This window comes from Mercenaria mercenaria, chromosome 12 (assembly GCF_021730395.1).
Source record: "Mercenaria mercenaria strain notata chromosome 12, MADL_Memer_1, whole genome shotgun sequence".
NCBI lineage: Eukaryota > Metazoa > Mollusca > Bivalvia > Venerida > Veneridae > Mercenaria > Mercenaria mercenaria.
In genome coordinates this window covers 16,168,665-16,188,346 of record NC_069372.1, presented here as the reverse complement: position 1 = coordinate 16,188,346, position 19,682 = coordinate 16,168,665, and the positions used below count along the sequence as shown (strand labels likewise).

The 19,682-nt window shown below is 36.3% G+C and overlaps 1 protein-coding gene across 1 annotated transcript; it reads right to left on the bottom strand.

The window, feature by feature from the left end:
- Positions 1-4,055: 4,055 nt before the first annotated feature.
- Positions 4,056-17,726, bottom strand: LOC123534856 (uncharacterized). Its single transcript, XM_053519284.1, has 2 exons — positions 17,243-17,726; positions 4,056-7,390 (listed from the first exon to the last, which is right to left on the bottom strand). The coding sequence occupies exon 2, from the start codon at positions 7,351-7,353 to the stop codon at positions 5,932-5,934; it is 1,422 nt and encodes a 473-aa protein (XP_053375259.1). The 5' UTR covers positions 7,354-7,390; positions 17,243-17,726; the 3' UTR covers positions 4,056-5,931.
- Positions 17,727-19,682: the final 1,956 nt, after the last annotated feature.

Below are 19,682 nucleotides of genomic sequence, written 5' to 3'. Positions count from 1 at the left end.
CCTGAACATGGAAAACGATTTCTGATCAATAACTTGAGGACCACTCAATCCAGAATGTTGAAACTTCATAGGATGATTGGTCATGCAGAGTAGATGACCCCTATTGATTTTGGGGTCATTCTATTAAAGGTCAAGGTCGCAGGGGCCTGAACATGGAAAACCATTTCCGATCAATAACTTGAGAACCACTTGACCCAGAAGGTTGAAACTTCATAGGATGATTAGTCATGCAGAGTAGATGATCCCTATTGATTTTGGGGTCACTCTGTTAAAGGTCTATGTTACAGGGGCCTGAACATGAAAAACCATTTCTGATCAATAACTTGAGAACCACTTGACCCAGAATGTTGAAACTTAATAGGATGATTGGTCTTGCGGAGTAGATAACCCCTATTGCTTTTTGGGTCACTCCATCAAAGGTCAAGATCACAGGGGCCGGAACATGAAAAACCATTTCCGATCAATAACCTCAGAACCACTCAATCCAGAATGTTGAAACTTCATAGGATGATTGGTCATGCAGAGTGGATGACCCGTATTGTTTTTGGGGTCATTCTATTAAAGGTCAAGGTCACAGCAGACAGAACATTGAAATCCATTTCCAGCCAATAACTTGAGAATCATTTGACCTAGAAACTTCAAATTTCATAGGATGATAGAACTTACAGAGTAAATGACCCCTATTGTTTTTTGGATCACTCCATCAAAGGTCAAGGTCACAGGGGCTGAAAACTCTTTTCAATCAGTAACTTGAGAACCACTGAACCCAGAATGTTGAAACTTAATAGGATGATAGGACATGCAGAGTAGATGACTCCTACTGATTTTGGGGTCACTTGACCAAAGGTTATGGTCACAGGGGCCTGTTTTCCATTACTTGAGAACCACTAGGCCCAAAATGTTGAAACCTAGTGGAATGATTGGGCATGCCAAGTAAATGATCCCTATTGCAGCCAGGCATCAGTGTCTCTTTGACTTTTGTGCCTGTCCCATATTGACTTCTTGCCTATAAGACTATGCATTGGGGGAGACATGTGCTTTTCTACAAAAGCATCTTCTAGTTTACTGAGTCCTTATTCACTAACTCATTTAAAAACATCTCGCATGAAGTCCTATTTCAATTACATTTACCTAAATTTGGAAGCTGTTCGCATTTATAGTTTAATAAGTACCTGAGGTCAGATACTGTGTCACAAGGTCAAATCCTTGAAAAACTTGATTCATGATCTACATAAAACATGGTCAAAATGTTTGTCGCTATGAAATCTACGCCATCTTAGATACTAGGTTATCTGGGGAAAGACCTAGGTCAGGTGAGAAAAATGTTACTTGCAGCCCACAAACTTGGCAGACTTACAGCCAAAGGGCAGTGAATTTTGAGGCCTTTTGGTTGAAGGTCAAGGTCACTGTGACTGTTTGTAAACACACTGTGACTGTTTGTAAACACACAACACACAAAGTTGTAAGGGGGGGTATACTGGTTTCAGGTTGTCTGTCTGTCTGTCCGTCCGTCCGTCCGTCTGTAGACGCAGTCTTGTGCGCACCATCTCTCCTCATCCCCTTGACACAATTTAATGAAACTTCACACAAGTGATCAGTACCAACAGTAGTTGTGCATGGGGCATGATAGGTTCTTTCAGAAAAAAAATTTGCAGAGTTATGGGACTTTGTTTTTTGTTACTATACTATATACATAGACACAATCTCCTCATCCCCTTGACACAGTTTAATGAAACTTCACACAAGTGATCAGTAACAACAGTAGTTGTGTATGGGGCATGTTAGGTTCTTTCAGAAAAAAAAATTGCAGAGTTATGGGACTTTGTTTTTTATGCCCTCGAAGGGAGGCATATAGTTTTTGAACCATCTGTCAGTCTGTCCACAATTTTCGTGTCCGGTCCATATCTTTGTCATCGATGGATGGATTTTCAAATAACTTGGCATGAATGTGTACCAAAGTAAGATGACGTGTCGCGCGCAAGACCCAGGTCCGTAGCTCAAAGGTCAAGGTCACACTTAGACGTTAAAGGTCATTTTTCATGATAGTACATTCGTGTCTGGTCCATATCTTTGTCATCTATGGATGGATTTTCAAATAACTTGGCATGAATAGCATGGATCCAGACCAGCCTGCGCATCCGCGCAGTCTGGTCAGGATCCATGCTGTTCGCTAACAGTTTCTCTAATTGCTATAGGCTTTGAAAGCGAACAGCATGGATCCTGACCAGACTGCGCGGATGAGCAGGCTGGTCTAGATCCATGCTGGTCGCAAAGCCACTATGTTAGTTTTCTCATGGCACGGCTCAAATTATGATGTTTCGTTAGGATCACATGTCTCTTCTCTGAAAATGGATGTGCATGAAGTGTGAAATTGCAATGACCCAGCCGACGATGCCGAGCGCGAGATCACGATGGCGGAGTGCAAAATTATTTTTCGTTCTTACAATCTCCCACTTTTGCAATGGTGGTCTTGGGATTTGCCATTCGCAATAGCGGTCTTGCTCTTCATGCATCAGTGAATTTATGAATATGCAAAGCACGAGAACAAGTTGACGAAACAGGAAATGCCAATTTTGTAATTTCACGCTTTGCTATCATTCCCTCGTGCTTTGCATATTATCATCGCATGATGACGAAGCCCGAAGTGCGAAATTACAATGGCGCGTGAAATCACAATGACGAAGCACGAAATCACTTTTATAATTTCGCGCGTCACCATCGTGATTTAGTGTTTCGCCATCGTGATCTCGCGCACCGCCTGTGTAATCTCGCGATTAGCGCATGGAAATATTAAGGAGGCAATGGCCCTAATGGAACACCGTAATAAACGGTTAGATGAGTTAATTTTGATTTATGTCGAAAATAAATGAGGGGTGAAATTTTAATGGAAATTCCTACTGCTTTAAGTATAAAAAACTATCAAGCCCAGTCTTTTTACAGCATTCCGTGACATAAGATAGTTTGCCTGATTTCAGAAACTGTTTCCTTGGTTACTGGTGCAAGTCTCCTGTATTGATCGTGAAAATTACCTTTAATTGTTGTCTTTTCTCTGATTTTTATGAATTCCTTTTATGAATTTCTGTTAACGCTGCCGCCTAACTACAAGAAACAATTTTCACAACACAGGCAAAGTTTTGCGTTTTCTTAACTGAGGGATTTGCTTAAAGACCGAAACTTATCATGACTGAGGCCGTGTGATTTGCTTAAAGACTGAAATTTGCATTGTCGTGATTGAGGTCGCGTGATTTGCCGAGACTCTTTGCACTGTCCTGATTTAGGCCACGTGATTCGCTTAGAGACTGAAATTTGCTTTGTCATGACTGAGGCCGCGTGATTTGCTTAAAGCTTGAAATTTGGACTGTTATGCTTGAGGCCGCATGATTTGCTTAAAGACTGAAATTTGCATTGTAATGATTGAGGCAACCTGATTTGTTTAAAAAAAATGAAATTTGAGTCGTCGTGATTTGCTTGAAGACTGAAATTTACATTGTCGTAATTGAGGCCGCGTGATTTGCTGAATGACTGAAATTTGAATCGACGCGATTTGATTAAAGACTGGAATTTGCACTGTCATGATTGAGGCAGCGTGATTTGCTGACAGACTGAAATTTGCATTGTCGTACTTGAAGCAGCGTGATTAGCTGAAGGACTGAAATTTGAAATGTCGTGATTGAGGCAGCGTGATATTCTTTAAGACTGAAAATTATCATTGGAAGAATTTTGTTAGTACAAGTAAGTAGCCATGCAGCTGATGAACGAACAGATGAAAGAACAACATACATATTATTTTACGGCTTCTTATACAAATCACCGGTCCATAGTTTGGCTGGACATTTAGTTCAACACAGGTTTGATGGGCTAAAGTAAAAAACTGACATAAAGTTTGAAATTTATTTCTGATGTCATGTAATACAACAATTCGGACATCGGCCAACTAGTTTTGATTATTAACCGGCAAGCCATTCAACATGTGTATCATAAACACAGTAGTCTAAAGCAGATTTCTCAACAGAATTTAACAGACAGCTTTATCATAGCCAGCCTTATTTTTTCAAGCTAAAAATTGTTACTGAAATCCTAAGACCGAAAAATCGAGTATGTACTGAATATTGTCGTGATATTATTTTTAGAAACACTTTCTTTGGTGTTGCTTTTACTGGTGTTATTTTACCGTCATATTAATCTTAAATGATTGTCCAGTGAGACTGTATATTATATTCTAAAATGCCAGAAATAAGTTAAAGAGAGATTGTAAATTACATTCTAAAATGCCAGAATAAGCTAAATAATTCAATAAAGTAAGTTCTATAAATGGTATCTGCATTGATCTGTCTGACTTTTATCGGTGTATCAGAAAACGTGCTAACACTGATGCTATTTTCACAGAAAGGCTTGACTTACCGTCTTTGTACATGTACAGGGTTTTAATAAACATTCTATAAAAAAAACTGTACTATTTTGAAAGGTGTTTGAACTGCGCGGAGTCCAATAAACACAAGAACAGGTGTGGCATTTGAAATGAAAGCTTATACGCTATAAACAGTCGTAAAATATATTCCATTTTTGCGGTATGACAGTATATGAAAATCAAAGCCCTGAAAAGACTGATAGCCAGTGCTTATTGAATGATATTTCCACCGATACACCTGAAGAGTGCATATATCGGTCCACTAGACAATGCTACATGATCAGTACATGCCAAATATCTAAGCTCTGTGCACTGTGGTTCAAGACAGAATTTTATAAGTTTTCCCTATACAACTCCATGTAAAACTAAGTTTGCCCCAGGGTGCATGGGGCCAATTTCAACCTTAACCCTAAACCCTAACCCTAAACCCTAAAGTGGAGTGATTCCGAATATTTCGAATGTGAATATAAAGTTCATAATTAGCTGCTTGTTTTTTGTTTTTGTTGTATAAGCAGTAGTTCTCAATTGCTCACATACTCACACAATACCAAGATTATAAAGAAAATAAATAGGGGACTATTTTTTACACATCCAGAATATTTGTGTGATGCGACACATAGACATAGAAGGACAACTCAAACGCTTGGTAGTTGATTTAGAGCTATAGCCAGTTGCTTAAGCACTAGCTAAAAACACTGACGGTATAAGAACTAAAATCACTATGATTACTCTGGCGTTATAAGAACTAGTTACATTGGCGGTATAAGACGGACTATACAAGAAACGATGACTATGATTTGTTTGTTTATTTGTTTGTTTGTTTGTTTTGGGTTTAACGCCGTCTTTCAACAGTATTTTAAGTTATAAGAATAATAACATTGGCGGTATAAGAAATGATAAATTTGAAGGTATAAAAAATAATAACATTGGCGGTAGATATGAAACCCTTTAGATATAAGAACTAATAACACTGACGGTATAAGAAATAGTAACACTGGAGATATAAGAGCTAATAACACTAGAAAAATATGCGTTACAACTACAATGGCATTTTGACATTTTCTATCAGCTTGAATTCTTCCGTATATGGAACAAGATTAAATAAAAGTATGGCTAAAAATCCTTCATCTGCAACCAGTCGTACACTCAATCTTAATGATATTTCTGCTTGGAATCAACAGAAATTATGATGATTTCGTTTGGCTCAGGAAAATAAGAATGTACATTTTAACACCATGTACATGTTACAGTTACATACAATTATGGAATGCCAGCGTAAAATGTTTTTATTCGATTTTTTTTTCAATACAAGAAATAACAATTTGAAATAGCATCATCATATTTCATAATAATGTAGAAAAATAAGGGCAAAATTTTAGATACGTTCACAAAAGCTCTACATACATGTAACATGTCATAATGACGTATTTTGTATGCCGTCAATGTGTGGCACAGCAATTCTTTATCTTGAATGGCTGCTTATAATATTTAAATACTGATAAAAACAAGAATGTTCGTTGTCCCTAGTGCCTCATGTCCAATTTCAAACAAATGGAATCGAACACTCTGAATAAACATTTGCGAACGCGCTTATTTTGTACGAGATACCAGAGAGGGTAGATTGGAGCATTCAGATAGAATGCCAGTTTCGTAAATAATAAAATCAGTACCCTATGGCTTTCTTTGGTTTGAGAGAGCACGTGCGGTATTGTGCAGACGAACATTGGCAGGGAACAGACGACAAATGACGCCAACATCACTAGACTGTTCCTTGTTGCACTGTTAAAGCCTGCACGATCTCTTCGAAGAAAGTAGTTCCTTAAAGCGGAATTATTCTTGAAATTTTGAAATCTTTGTAAGTCAGCACTTGCAGATATGTCAGTGAAATCTTGACCTTTAGATTTCACTGAATTGTTACTTGCTGTGCTTCGCGTCAACTGCAATGGGCGTCTTTGAAGTATCTGTCTGCGCATGTGCGTTGCTAGAATAGGGTTTTCTAGGGCAATTATGTCCTCAAATGTTAGCATGGTGATACTGTCATTTCGCTGGTAATGTACAACAATGTCACTTTCTGTCTTTATATCCTTTCTTGATATTGTATATACAGCTTTATCCGACTGTCCATTTTGTATTCCACAGACTTGATTTGATTGGGGATTAGCAGAGGTATCGTCTGTCACTTCTGACGGCAGACTGATTGACCTTGAGACAGGCGCTATTCTGTTTTTACAGAAAGGGTTTCCTTTATTAAGCGCTTTAAAAACTTTTTGATATGACGTCACAACTATTACCAACATGATGAAGAAAACTAGTATACTTATTACAACAATACCAAGTCTTTGAGCGGAATACTTCCGTTCGTTTCCGCATATCAAGAATTCATTCTGAAATGGGTTCAGGGTCATACAAGCAAATACGTCATGTTCTATGTGAGAAAGACACACCATGAGACTCACCAGTAACGACGTTGCCCATGACGTCGCGAGACACCGTGTAATAATCTGGCGTCGCCTTCTGATTGACATAGAAGGGCTTTTGATAATTTTCGATCTGTAGTATCCAATTGACGCAAAAGTTCCCCAGTACTGAAACAAACAGTTTGATATTAGAAACACGTGAAATCCTGTAAGAATATTTATCTTGTTTCTTAAATCCAATGGCAACAATATCGACAGCAAAGACAGCACCATGCACAAACACAAAACAAGATTGTTGGCACATATATTAATCAAATGACTGTTTGCCGGCGTTTTCAGCGTCGGTGAATGGTTGATGATAATGATAAGTAAACAGTTGGCCGACAACCCGACTATCGCGTTGAGAGCTAAGTAGACGACAGTGACAATCGTTGCAGCAAAAGGCATTGACCAGACCTCTGGTCCTTCTGTTTCCGGTATTGTTGTATTGTCATATTCCACTGTAGAACTAAAGATTCCTGTTGTCATGGCGACGAGTTGGAGATTTTAACCACTTGTCACCATCCTGTCAATAGAAAATGTGATAATCAGTATCAAGCATATTTTTACATTCCAGTAAACCGTTAATGGCAGCATGATATACGCGTGCAATGTTGCGTTACTTATCTCGTATTCTTAAATCTCTCAGCACAGCCCGTCCGCTTAGTTCAATAGGGGAAGCGCAGAATTAAGGATCGCAGGGTCGTGAGTTCGATCCTCGGGCGAGGCGTATGTTCTCAGACAATTTGATAAAAGTTATTGGGTCTAAAATCATTCGTCCTCCATCCATGACTATGTGGGGAAGTTGGCAGTTATTTACGGAGAACATGTTTATACTGGTACAGATTCCAGGGACACTGGTTAGGTTAACTGCCCGGCGTTACATAACTGAAATACAGTTGAAAAACGGTGACCATTTAGTGCGAAGCATCGAGCAGATTTATCAAGATATGTCTAACCCAGACCAATTCAAAAGACTCGTATAAATCCATCAGTTTGCCCTCCTATCTGAGTCGTGGTAACTATGATAATAATACAAAAAATACATATAATTTTAGGATATGATTATGTAGTTTATTTGTCCATCAAGATTACCTGAAATAAGACATATTATTTTTTTAGCAGCGCATAGGCGATTGTATGCATAAAACATACTTACATTACCAACTTTTAGTAACATCTCGAAACCGATAAAGCGGGACAGATCTACCTATCATAAAAATCAATAAAACCGATAATCCAATATCATCGCTACCGGACGGATTCGTTGATTTCCGTACTAATTGTTGTTGTAGTAGTAACACGGGGGGAAAATCGATAATTAACAGGCGGGCGGTTTGCTACGATATACTTGAATTGAATGAAGTTTTGATAATTATTAAATGGAAAATCGGAACAAGTCGAAAATTTATATAATACTTTATTAATTGTCAAATAAAAGTAATATTTAAGAATATGAATATGTTATCTAAAATATTTAGAAATCGTTACATTTTATATATCGAACACAGATTTACTTTCTTTTTAATACATGAAACATCATGCTAACGTATATATATGTACAGAAAAGAAATATTAACGCACAAGAAACTGTCTGTAAATAAAATAAATATTCAAGAATATGAATATGTTCTCTATACGCGCTTTCTTTCACATATTATGAACATTAGAATATGAGCTTTTGTTTCTAAACTATTTTCAAAATTCTAAATCACTAACGTTATTCGATTTTCATCGTAAAAGGTAGTAAAAACAGCAAATTCTCATGTATTTCCATAACATAAAGTTTGTCAGTAATTAGTTTTGAAGCCTTCATAAGAAATATAGCTTTTTTTTTCAAGATATATAAAAAGTATTTTTGTTGTCGAACGATCTGGAGGCCGATCGCTTTAAAGAAAAAGAAGTATAGAAATAAGATTATACTTTTAAAAGGAAATACTTAACCACCACCATGCTGGACACGATTGGTTCTTCCTTTGCAATCAGTGTTGATCATGATCAGACTGCATATCCGTGCAGACTGATCATGATCTGCACTGTCTGCCATTCAGAAAGTAACTGGTATGCACCCTTTTCATAATTAATGGTACAGTCCAAATTGAAAGATAGACAAGTTCAATATTGTACTTTAGCATGGTAAAGATTAAGTTTCTTATATCGTGCCTAAATAGAAATATCATATTTGCGTGACTTGAATAAGTACTGCTGACAAATACTACTACCATAGTATACTTTAACTATAAATATATTGTTACAGGAAAAAAACACAACAACATTGAATAACAATAACTTCATCAATATCTCAATGTAAGAATAGCAGACTTAACTTATTACCTCCATGACTTAACTAAGTAATAACATTAGATTTTTCGTGAAATTTGGGCCAGGATCTTTACTCAGTAAATATTTACGGAACAACTCCATTAATGATGAATTGTAAATTTGTACTGATTTTTCATACGATTCGTGAAATAAGGGTAAAAATCTTTAAAAAAATTCCTGAAAGAAAGGGAAAAGACTATGTAAAGACAGAAGAAAGTGAAAGACATATATTACAACGCAAAAACCATATAACCATAAAAATACCTATCACTTATAGTAAGTGAGGTAACATATCTTTTATGACCCGCCTTGAAACAACACTGACCGGATATTGTTTACCCCTAGGCAATATTGTAATACACAATAAAAGTCAAAGGGTAATTTTAAGATATTTGTTACAATTAAATCATTTTATGCTTAATGTGATTGTGTGCAATCTAGAGACTAAAACAAATAATAGATATCGCATTTTTTTAAAACGAATGATTAAAGAATGTACCAAAAACATGCATTAATTTAAGAATACAGAATAATATATACAAAGTATGTTCGGAAAGAAGCAGAATTATCAGTTCATCAAGGCTATCTTTCAAATTAAAGTTTGGACATATTATGAAAAATAGAAAATGATTTTTTTTTGTTTCAAAATTATTAAAAAATCCCATATGAAGAAAAAAATGATGACCGCGTCGGAGATCGGACCTGGACCGCCGCGGCAATAAAAAGGTCCCCAGATCGTTCGGCAAAAAATTAATATAGGTATCTGGAAATTAATCATCGCTATATTTCTTAAGAATGCTTTGAAACTCAATTACTGAAAGACTATATTTTACGGAAACACATGAGAATTAGTTTCTTTAAGTACTTTTTGCGATGAAAATTAAAAGTATTTGTATTTTTAATGCGAATTGAACACTAAATCCTCCATAGCGTTATTTTAAACGACAGCGGATCTAGGTTTCGGCGTTTCGGAGTTCAACAATTAATTTGTTTTAATTTGTTTAATTACAATCTCAGTTTTTTTTGTGAGTGTGAAGTTGCCTACAATTCATAGGCTTTGAGCAATAACAATTTGTACCGACAAAGTCAGACTAGCAGTAGCAGACGACAATATTTTCCGTAACAGCTTCCGAGTACTTACGGATAACGGCGGAAAAAGCCGGAATCTTTTAAGAAATGTTCACAGTACACACTAAAATGCAAAAAGGACCAAACAAACCATTAAAAAATTTAAAACAAATTACACATAACGAAAACTGAATAATTTTTCTACATTTTTAGGGGTATCGAATTTTTGATTATTTGCGGAAATTATCTCATTTTATCTGTTATATTTGAAAAAGTCAGTTTTTTTTACCCGTTTCCTACAGAGTCTATATGAACTGAGGTGGGTCTATTTAAAGTCAAAAAGGACCAACCAAATATTAAAACATTTTTTTAAAAAAATATTCATAATATCCGGAATAAATTAAACTTTAATTTGTGGGGTATCGAATTTTTGATTTCCAAATAGAACTTTTTCTATTTAAGTTTAAGTATTTTTTTCCTTCTTTGTTTATATAGGCAAATTTATCGATTTTCCGATAGATCGATGTTACTAAAAGTTGGTAATGATTTATATCAGTTCATTAAAAAATCAATTTAAGAAGTCTTCACAAAAATTGCATTTCAGCTTTGTAGACGAAGTCCTTTGATTAACTTATTTAGGACAATTTTTAGAGCATATAGAGTGATGGAAGAGCAATTTTTTATCTGAACCTATAGAGGGATGGAAGGACGATAATTAATTTCAACCTATAAAAGGATGGAAGGGGCATTCTTTATCTGAACGTATAAAGGGATGGCAGAGCGATTCTTTATCTGAAGCTATAGAAGGATGGAAGGCCATTCTTTATCTGAACCTACAGAGTCATGGTAGGGCGATTCTTTATTTGAACCTATAGAGGGATGGCAGGTTAATTATTTATCTGAACCTGTAGAAGGATTCCAGAGAAATTCTTTATCGGAACCTATAGAAGGATGGAAGGGTACTTTTCTATCTAAACCTGTAGAGGGATTTTAGGGCAATTCTTTATCTGAACCTGTAGCGGGATGACATGGCATTTTAGGGCAATTCTATATCATAACCTATAGAGGGATGACAGGGCAATTCTTTACCTGAACCTTATGAGGGATCGCAGGCCCATTCTTTATCTGGATTTACAGAGGGATGGCAGGTCGATTCTTTATTTGAACCTGTATAGGGATTCTAGCGTAATTCTTTATCAGAACCTGTAGTAGGATGGCAGGGCAATGCTTTATCTTAACATATAGTGGGATGGCAGGGCAATTCTTTATCTTAACCTATAGCGGGATGGCAGGGCAATTCTTTATCTTAACCTATAGTAGGATGGCAGGGCAATTCTTTATCTTAACCTATAGCGGAAAGGCAGGGCAGTTTTTTTTACCTGGTTCTGTACAGGACGACAGGACAATCTTTTTTTTTTTGCATTTACAGAGGGATAGCATGGAAATTCTTTATCTTAACCTGTAGCGGAATGGCAGAACAATTTTTATCTGAACCAATACAGATGACAACGGGGCAGTTCTTTATCTGACATAGAGGGGGTGACGGGACAGTTCCTTATCTGAACTTACACAGGTGACGACAGGGCAAATCTTTATCTGAGCATGTGGAGGGGTGGCAGGGCAATTCTTTATGTGAACCTGTACGAGGATGGCAATGCAATTCTGTTTTTTTTTTTTCTGAATCTATAGAGGAATGACAGGACACTTTTTTATTTGAACCTATTTGGGGTGGCAGGAAATTATTTATTTGAACCTATAGAAGGGTGACAGGGACATTCTTTATCTGAACGTATAGAATAATCTAATTGCAACTGTCTATCTGAACCTCTAGAGGGCTGACAAACATTTCTTTATCTATACCTACAGAGGTTTGGTAGGGCAATTCTTTATCTGAACATATAGTGGGATGGCAGGGCAATTCTTAACTGGGCCTGTACATGGTTCGCATGGCGATTCCTTTTTAGCTCACCTGTCACATAGTGATAAGGTGAGCTTTTGTGATCACCCTTCGTCCGTCGTCCGTCGTCAGTCCGTCGGTCCGTCCGTGCGTCCGCCCGTCAACAATTTCTTGTCTGCACGATAGAGATTTCATTTATGATTTTATTTTAACCAAACTTGCACACAACTTGTATCACCATAAGATCTCAGTTCCTTTCTTGAACTGGCCAGATCCCATGATGGGTTCCAGAGTTATGGCCCCTGAAAGGGCCAAAATTAGCTATTTTGACCTTGTCTGCACAATGTCAGCTTTATTTATGATTTGATTTTTACCAAACTTGCACACAACTTGTATCACCATAAGATCTCGATTCATTTTTTAACTGGCCAGATCCCATCATGGGTTCCAGAGTTATGGCCCCTGAAAGGGCCAAAATTAGCTATTTTGACCTTGTCTGCACAATAGCAGCTTTATTTATGATTTGAGTTTTACCAAACTTGCACACAACTTGTATCACCATAAGATCTTGGTTCCTTTCTTGAACCGGCCAGATTCCATTATAGGCTCCAGAGTTATGGCCCCTGAAAGGGCCAATATTAGCTATTTTGACATTGTCTGCACAATAACAGCTTTATTTATGATTTGATTTTTACCAAACTTGCACACAACTTGTATCACCATAAGATCTCGGTTTCTTTCTTGAAATGGCCAGATCCCATTATGGGTTCTAGAGTTATGGCCCCTGAAAGGGCCAAAATTAGCTATTTTGACCTTTTCTGCACAATAGCAGCTTCATTTATGATTTGATATTAATCAAACTTGCACACAACTTGTATCACCACAAGCTCTTGGTTCCTTTCTTGAACTGGCCAGATTCCGTCATGGGTTCCAGAGTTATGGCCCCTTAAATGTCCAAAATTTGCTATTTTGGCTTTTGCAGCCATATAGAGACTTCATTAATGGTTTGATTTGACACAAACTTCCAAAATATCTTCAACAACAATATATCTTGGATTCCATGTCGAATCTGTCAGATCCAATCATAGGTTCCAGAGTTATTTTATATCTGATTACCTCCCTTGATTGTAATCAATATGGATTTATATCAGTAAGTACTTACAGGACTTATTTGAAACCTCATTATTGTCATTAGTTGGACTAAGACAATCAGGGTAGATAACTATGGACTGAATTTATGTCAAATTACCTCCCTTTATTTCAAATTAAAATGGGTATATCTACGTAACTAATGAAGATACTGATCTGAAATTTCATTTATGTAAACAGATGGACTTGGAAAATCAGTGAAGATACATATTGACTGAACTTATGACAAATTACCTCCCTTTATTTTTTATCTAGATGAATACACCTTAGCAGTTTCTAATGAGATTGGTTTGAAACGTTATTCATGTCTTCCATATCTTCCATGGTAAGAACTCGGCGATATATGACCATTTTGTGTCGATTCGCCGTAAAACCCAACTCACTCATTCCATGGTAAGAAATAGTCATATTAGATAACTCTTGATTGAACATTTATTGATATGAATACTTTACTAATATATTGTTGTATAGGCTTGTACTCTGTATCTTCTACATGCATATACCAATGCATGATTACCTCCCCTGATTTTAATAAAAATGGATTTATCTCGGTAAATATTTATAGTACTCATTTGAAATTTCATTATTGTCTTTAGTTGGACTGATGCAATCAGGGTAGATAGCTATGGACTGATTTTATGTTAAATTACCTCCCTTTGTTTCGAATTAAAATGGGTGTATCTCAGTAGCCAATGAAGATACTGATTTGAAATGTCATTTGTGCCATCAGATGGACTTGGACAATCAGGGTAGATAACTTTTGACTGAATTTATGACAAATTACCTCCCTTTATTTTATGTAAATGAATATATATCAGCAGCATCTAATGAGATTGGTTTTTAAAAATGTTATTTAAGTCTTCCAGGGTAAGGAATAGTCATGCTAGTACAAAAATTGGTAAGGAATAGACATGCTAGTACAAAAATGCAGCATTTGAGCCTAAGACCTTCAAACTTGGTATGGAAATTGGCCCTGACTAGGTCAAAAGGGACTGTTACAAGAAAATGTTTATCCTGATGATATTTAGTATGTATGCCTATGTGCTCTATGTCAAAACTTGATCATATCATTTTGAGCAATTCTTTATCTGAACCAATACAGGGATGACAGGGCAATTCTTTATCTGAATCAATACAGAGACGACAGGGCAATTCTTTATCTGAACCAATACAGAACCAATACAGAGATGACAGGGCAATTCTTTATCTGAACCAATACAGAGATGACAGGGCAATTCTTTATCTGAACCAATACAGAGATGACAGGGCAATTCTTTATCTGAACCAATACATACATATGAACAGGGATGGCAGGGTAATTCTTTATCTGAATCTATAGAGGAATGACAGGGCAATACTTTATCTTAACCTATAGTGGGATGGCAGGGCAATTCTTTATTTGAACGTGTAAGGGTATGACAGGACAATTCCTTATCTGAACATGTAGCGGGATGTCAGAACAATTCTTTATTTTCTTTGTCTGTACCTATAGGGAGATGACAACACTTTAGCTGAATCTATACACTGTCAAGTGACGGAAAGACAATTCTTTATCTGAACCTATTCAGGCGAGAGCTGGACAATTCTTTGTCTGAACCTATACAGGCGGCGGCTGGACAGTTCTTTGTCTGAACTTGTAGGATGACAGGGCAATTCTTTATTGGAACCTGGGCAATTCTATTTCAGAACCTGTAGATGGATGACAGGGCAATTCTTTATCTGATCCATTAGCGGGATGGTAACGACATCTGCAATTTTGTATAAGAATGAATTTGCATACAAACACCGTGTAACTTAAAAATGATGAGATATACTTTGTACAGAATTATTCCATAACTTTATGTTGGATCAGTGCTGTCTACGATAGCTTTACTTATATTTTAACCTTTAGCCTGCTGGCGGCAACTGACTCTGCCTTTGCGACCAGTGTAGACCAAGATCAGCCTGCACATCCGTGCAGGCTGATCATGGTCTGCACTGTTCGCTATTCAGCCAGTAAATTTTCAGTGAACACCCCTTGGAATAATAAATGGTATTGCCCAGATTGAATGATGGACCAGTCCACTTTAGAAATTTAGCAGACTAAGGGTTAAATAAGAATACTGTACCTGAACGCCTAAAATGAATAAAAATAACTTTACACTAACGCCTGAATTTACAGTGTCTGATTTTATACTTTTTCGTGGTTTAAAAAAATGTAAAGTCCGTTTTCTTAGGAAACCATCACACTAGTGGCGTGTCTCAGGAGAATGTGTGGTCACAAGTTACTGAACAAATAGTACTCGTTATCTATTGATCGAAATATCATACAATATTGTTAGTTGTTTCTACTGATTTTAAGGTTTAGCAGTATGTCACCATATCACAGAAATATTTGGTAAATGAACCACATCTTTACAAAATTCTAACGTTCCAAAACATGTTTTACCGTACTGTCCATTATATTTAAGATATTCTCTAAAAGTTGCCCCACCAATCCCTTTAAAATGAATGTCATTAGTAAAGAAATGAAAATAAGTAAGCTGGGACATTATTGCAGATGCATCGAAACGAAGATATGTAACAGTTCTTTGAGTGAGATTTTGCCCGAAATTGTGGCCTCTTTTTGCATCCACCGATATTTTAAAAATTGACAATCATTTCGTGTACAATAATGTACTTGCTTTACAAGCTGTTCAGTTTTCATGTAGAGCAACTTTTTATTTCTATTACTTGGTGTTGTTAATATATGGAGCTAACCGTTAATAAAGAAGGTTTCGTTTTCCGTCTCTAATTTCTTTATAATAGAATAAACCAGTTTTAACATTTTCTTTCTTTAACCCTTACCCTGCTAAATTTCTATAATGAACTTGTCCATCTTCCAATTTGACAGTACCATTAACGGTAAAAAAAAGGGGTGCTTACCAAAAAGATACTGGCTGAATAGCGAACAGTGCAGATCATGATCAGACTGTACGGATGTGCAGGCTGATCATGGTCTACACTGGTCGCAAAGGCAGAATCAGTCATGTCCAGCATGATAAGGGTTAAATACCGTTGCGGATTACTAAAATGATGATAAAAGTAAAAAAAAAACGCTTAAAAGTATCCCGCATATCAGAGATAAAGGGAAAATAGCTTTCTGAATAAAAAATAATTGGTATGAAAATCAGTATGGCTGACCGGAACTCCATGCTGATTTATTAATTACAATTCAGTGCTTATTCAAATAAAGAACCAAAGATATCAGTGGATGAATGCATCCTTAAAAGTCATTGGCCTTCGTTACATAACTTTTTTTCTATTAAAAAACTTTTTTAACATTCTAAAGTAGAGTCCAATGTCACCATTGCTTCAATTCAAACTGGTAGAATACTATATGTTTTGAAATACTAGTAGTTAAAAGTTACATTCATGAGCTTAAGAGATACAGGTCTCACAAAGTTAATTTGGCAATGAGCATTAGCTATTTTGACATTAAGCATTTGCCATTTGGTATTAAGTATATGGTATATAGCATTTTTACGAAGCATTTATCATTGAGTATTTGGCGCACCGGTCTTCTGTAATTTTGCAATTTCAAAATTAATTCATATTGTCGATTCAGCACAGCAGATAAAAACTAAATGTTGGATTTTCCAGTTTTTACTTGGAATGCACTGCAGCAGGTTACACAGGGTCCTAGTGATAGAAAGGTGTGTTTTATATATATTTAAAATACCATTTAGTTTTGATAGATGAACGAAGGTTGCTGTTATGTCAACAATTCTTCGGCAATTGTCTATTTCTCTAACGGTATTGATAGAAAGCATGGCACTTTGTAACATTATGTCTGGTTTTAAAGATATTTCTTCTATAAACTGGGAAAAAAAGTTATGTGTTTTTCGTTTACAGTATAGTTATATTTTACGGTAGTATCTGAAAAATTAAACATTTTGATGTAGCTGTAATAAGGTCACTTACCTGTCATATATAGATTCTGGTTTAGTCTACAAAGAAGATTCAGTATTTATTCCTCAAATTTTCATCTAATCTTTTCTTTTAACAGCAAAACCACTTCTTTTGTCGTTCCCTACCGATTAGATAGCAAATTATTTTCTGTGTGCAAAAAGCTTAGCTGATATATACAAGAATTGCTCATATTTCCCTTTCTACAGACTTAGTCAATTAGATAAACTGTAAAATGTCGTTTACCAATAACCACGCGGGAGAATTGTTACTAGGCAACGATTTGTCGTTATACAGGTGAGACAGAAGTGTATTCTGGGAAAACAAAATAGGCGTGTAAGCGGCAACATTACAGTCAATATTTGTATTATAAATCATTAACATTAATTTTCAGCTCGTCTGATTTTGAAACAATATCTATGAGCTATTGTCGTCAATTGATCGTCGGCGTCGGCTTTGGTTTAAGTTTTTTTTTTGTTTAGGTCCACTTTTTCTCAAAAACTATATGAGCTGTAGCTTTGAAACTATGCGCACTTCATTACCCATAACTCTCACTTGCATTTAAAACTTGCATTTAAATGCATTGCGGCTCTTAAAATTTGTATTTCTTAGTTAATTTTCTGTTAAGGTCCAATTTTAAATACTAGAAGAGCTATTGCTTTGGAACTTTGCAGACTTTTTTTTTATCATCCTTAGATGAGTACGTTGGCAAAACAACATGACTTTTTGTCTGAATTATGGTCCTTTTTGTATTTCTTACTTTTTTTTTTTTTGTTTAGGTCCACTTTACTCGAATACTATAAGGACAATAGCTTTGGAACTTTGCAAACGTGTTTACCATCAGTTGGAGATCATAACTCTGATGAGGGGCCTCCGTGGCCGAGTGGTCAGAGTCGTTGACTTCAAACCATTTGCCCCTCATCGATGTGGGTTCGAAACCTTGTTTGGAGCGTAGAATTCTTCACGCGAGGAAGCCATCCAGCTGGCTTACGGAAGGTCGGTGGTTCTACCCAGGTGCCCGCTCGTGATGAAATAGTGCACGGAGGAGCACCTGGGGTCTTCCTCCACCATTAAAGCTGGAAAGTCGCCATATGACCTAAAATTGTGTCGGTGCGACGTTAAACCCAACAAAATAAATAAATAACATAACTCTGATGTGCATTTTTTTTCAGAATTATGGCCCTTTTTGTACTTAGAAAATTGGAATTTCTCGGTTTAACTTGTAAACACGTTTATATTACTTGATTAGTAAGTGTGTTGGGAACCATAACTCTCGCTTGCATTTTGTCAAAATTATGGCCCTTTTAAATTCAGAAAATACGCATTTCTTCTTTAGTTTTACTTTTGTTGAATACTATAGCTTTGAAACTTTATACATTTTTTGTCATTAGTAGGTGAATAAGAAGGTCAAGAACCATAACTCTTTTCTTGCATATTGCCTTATGTCAGCAGCACTCTTGTTATCATAGCCATAAAGTTTATTACGTCTGCTATTGCAGCCCCTTTCAAGGTCGAAATGTAGGCCTTTACTGTTATTTTCAGTTGTTACATGTTTTGTCTTTACACTGTTATTGTTGCAGTACTATTAAGATACCAGAAATCCCCAGTGAGCACGGTATCATTCATACAATTCTGTTGTGATACGGCATTAAACCCAATACAAACAAACAAGCAAAACGAACCACTGATAACTTCTATTGACTTGCTACTGAAGTCGATAAGGGTAACTCTGAGAGCGCGGTCACATCAACGGCGTCTTTTCCGGTTCTTGTAGTTCACGTCTGCTGGAAAAGTAAGCCTGTAATAACAATTTGGACAATAGAAGATAATCGTTTGTTTCAATGTGATACCGAGTGAATCAAAAGGAGAGAAGCAGCCAGTGAAAATGTCAATTATGGTGATCACGCGTGAAATATATCGTAATCTTACGTGTAAAACAAACATTTTTTACGAGTTTAAATGGTGTTAACTTAATTATACCCATTTTACCCGTGCATGGCGTCATCACGTCCCAATATCGTGACGTTATGTTATTTATGTTGAAAATCATTGTCAGTTTCCAGATTGCTTTTACATTTTCTTACGATGGAGCGTATATCTTTATGTTTGTGTAGGTTTCACATCTATCTATTTTATAATTTTCAGTGAAATACCGGAATACATCAATGAAATAGAATTATCATATATTCCAGAACTCCACTGAAAAGCATAAAATAAAAGCCAACAGAAGTTCAGCGCGTGATTATTTCAATTACTGTTGTCCACATTATGTTGTTTTTTCTTCTTTTGCCAATAAAAAGACTTCCAAAAATACATGCAGATACTGTCGAACTCGAGTAACCTTTACTAGTGTAAGAACACTAATTACCTCGAAATGAACTGGAAGTTATTCGCCTAGACTGGTGTTAATCAATTTGTCGATGTATCGGTCGTTGTGACGTCTGTTTAACGTAAT

Bases quoted from the DNA above. Each gene is read 5' to 3' on its own strand.
- LOC123534856 (XM_053519284.1), bottom strand. From the start codon at position 7,353: ATGACAACAGGAATCTTTAGTTCTACAGTGGAATATGACAATACAACA.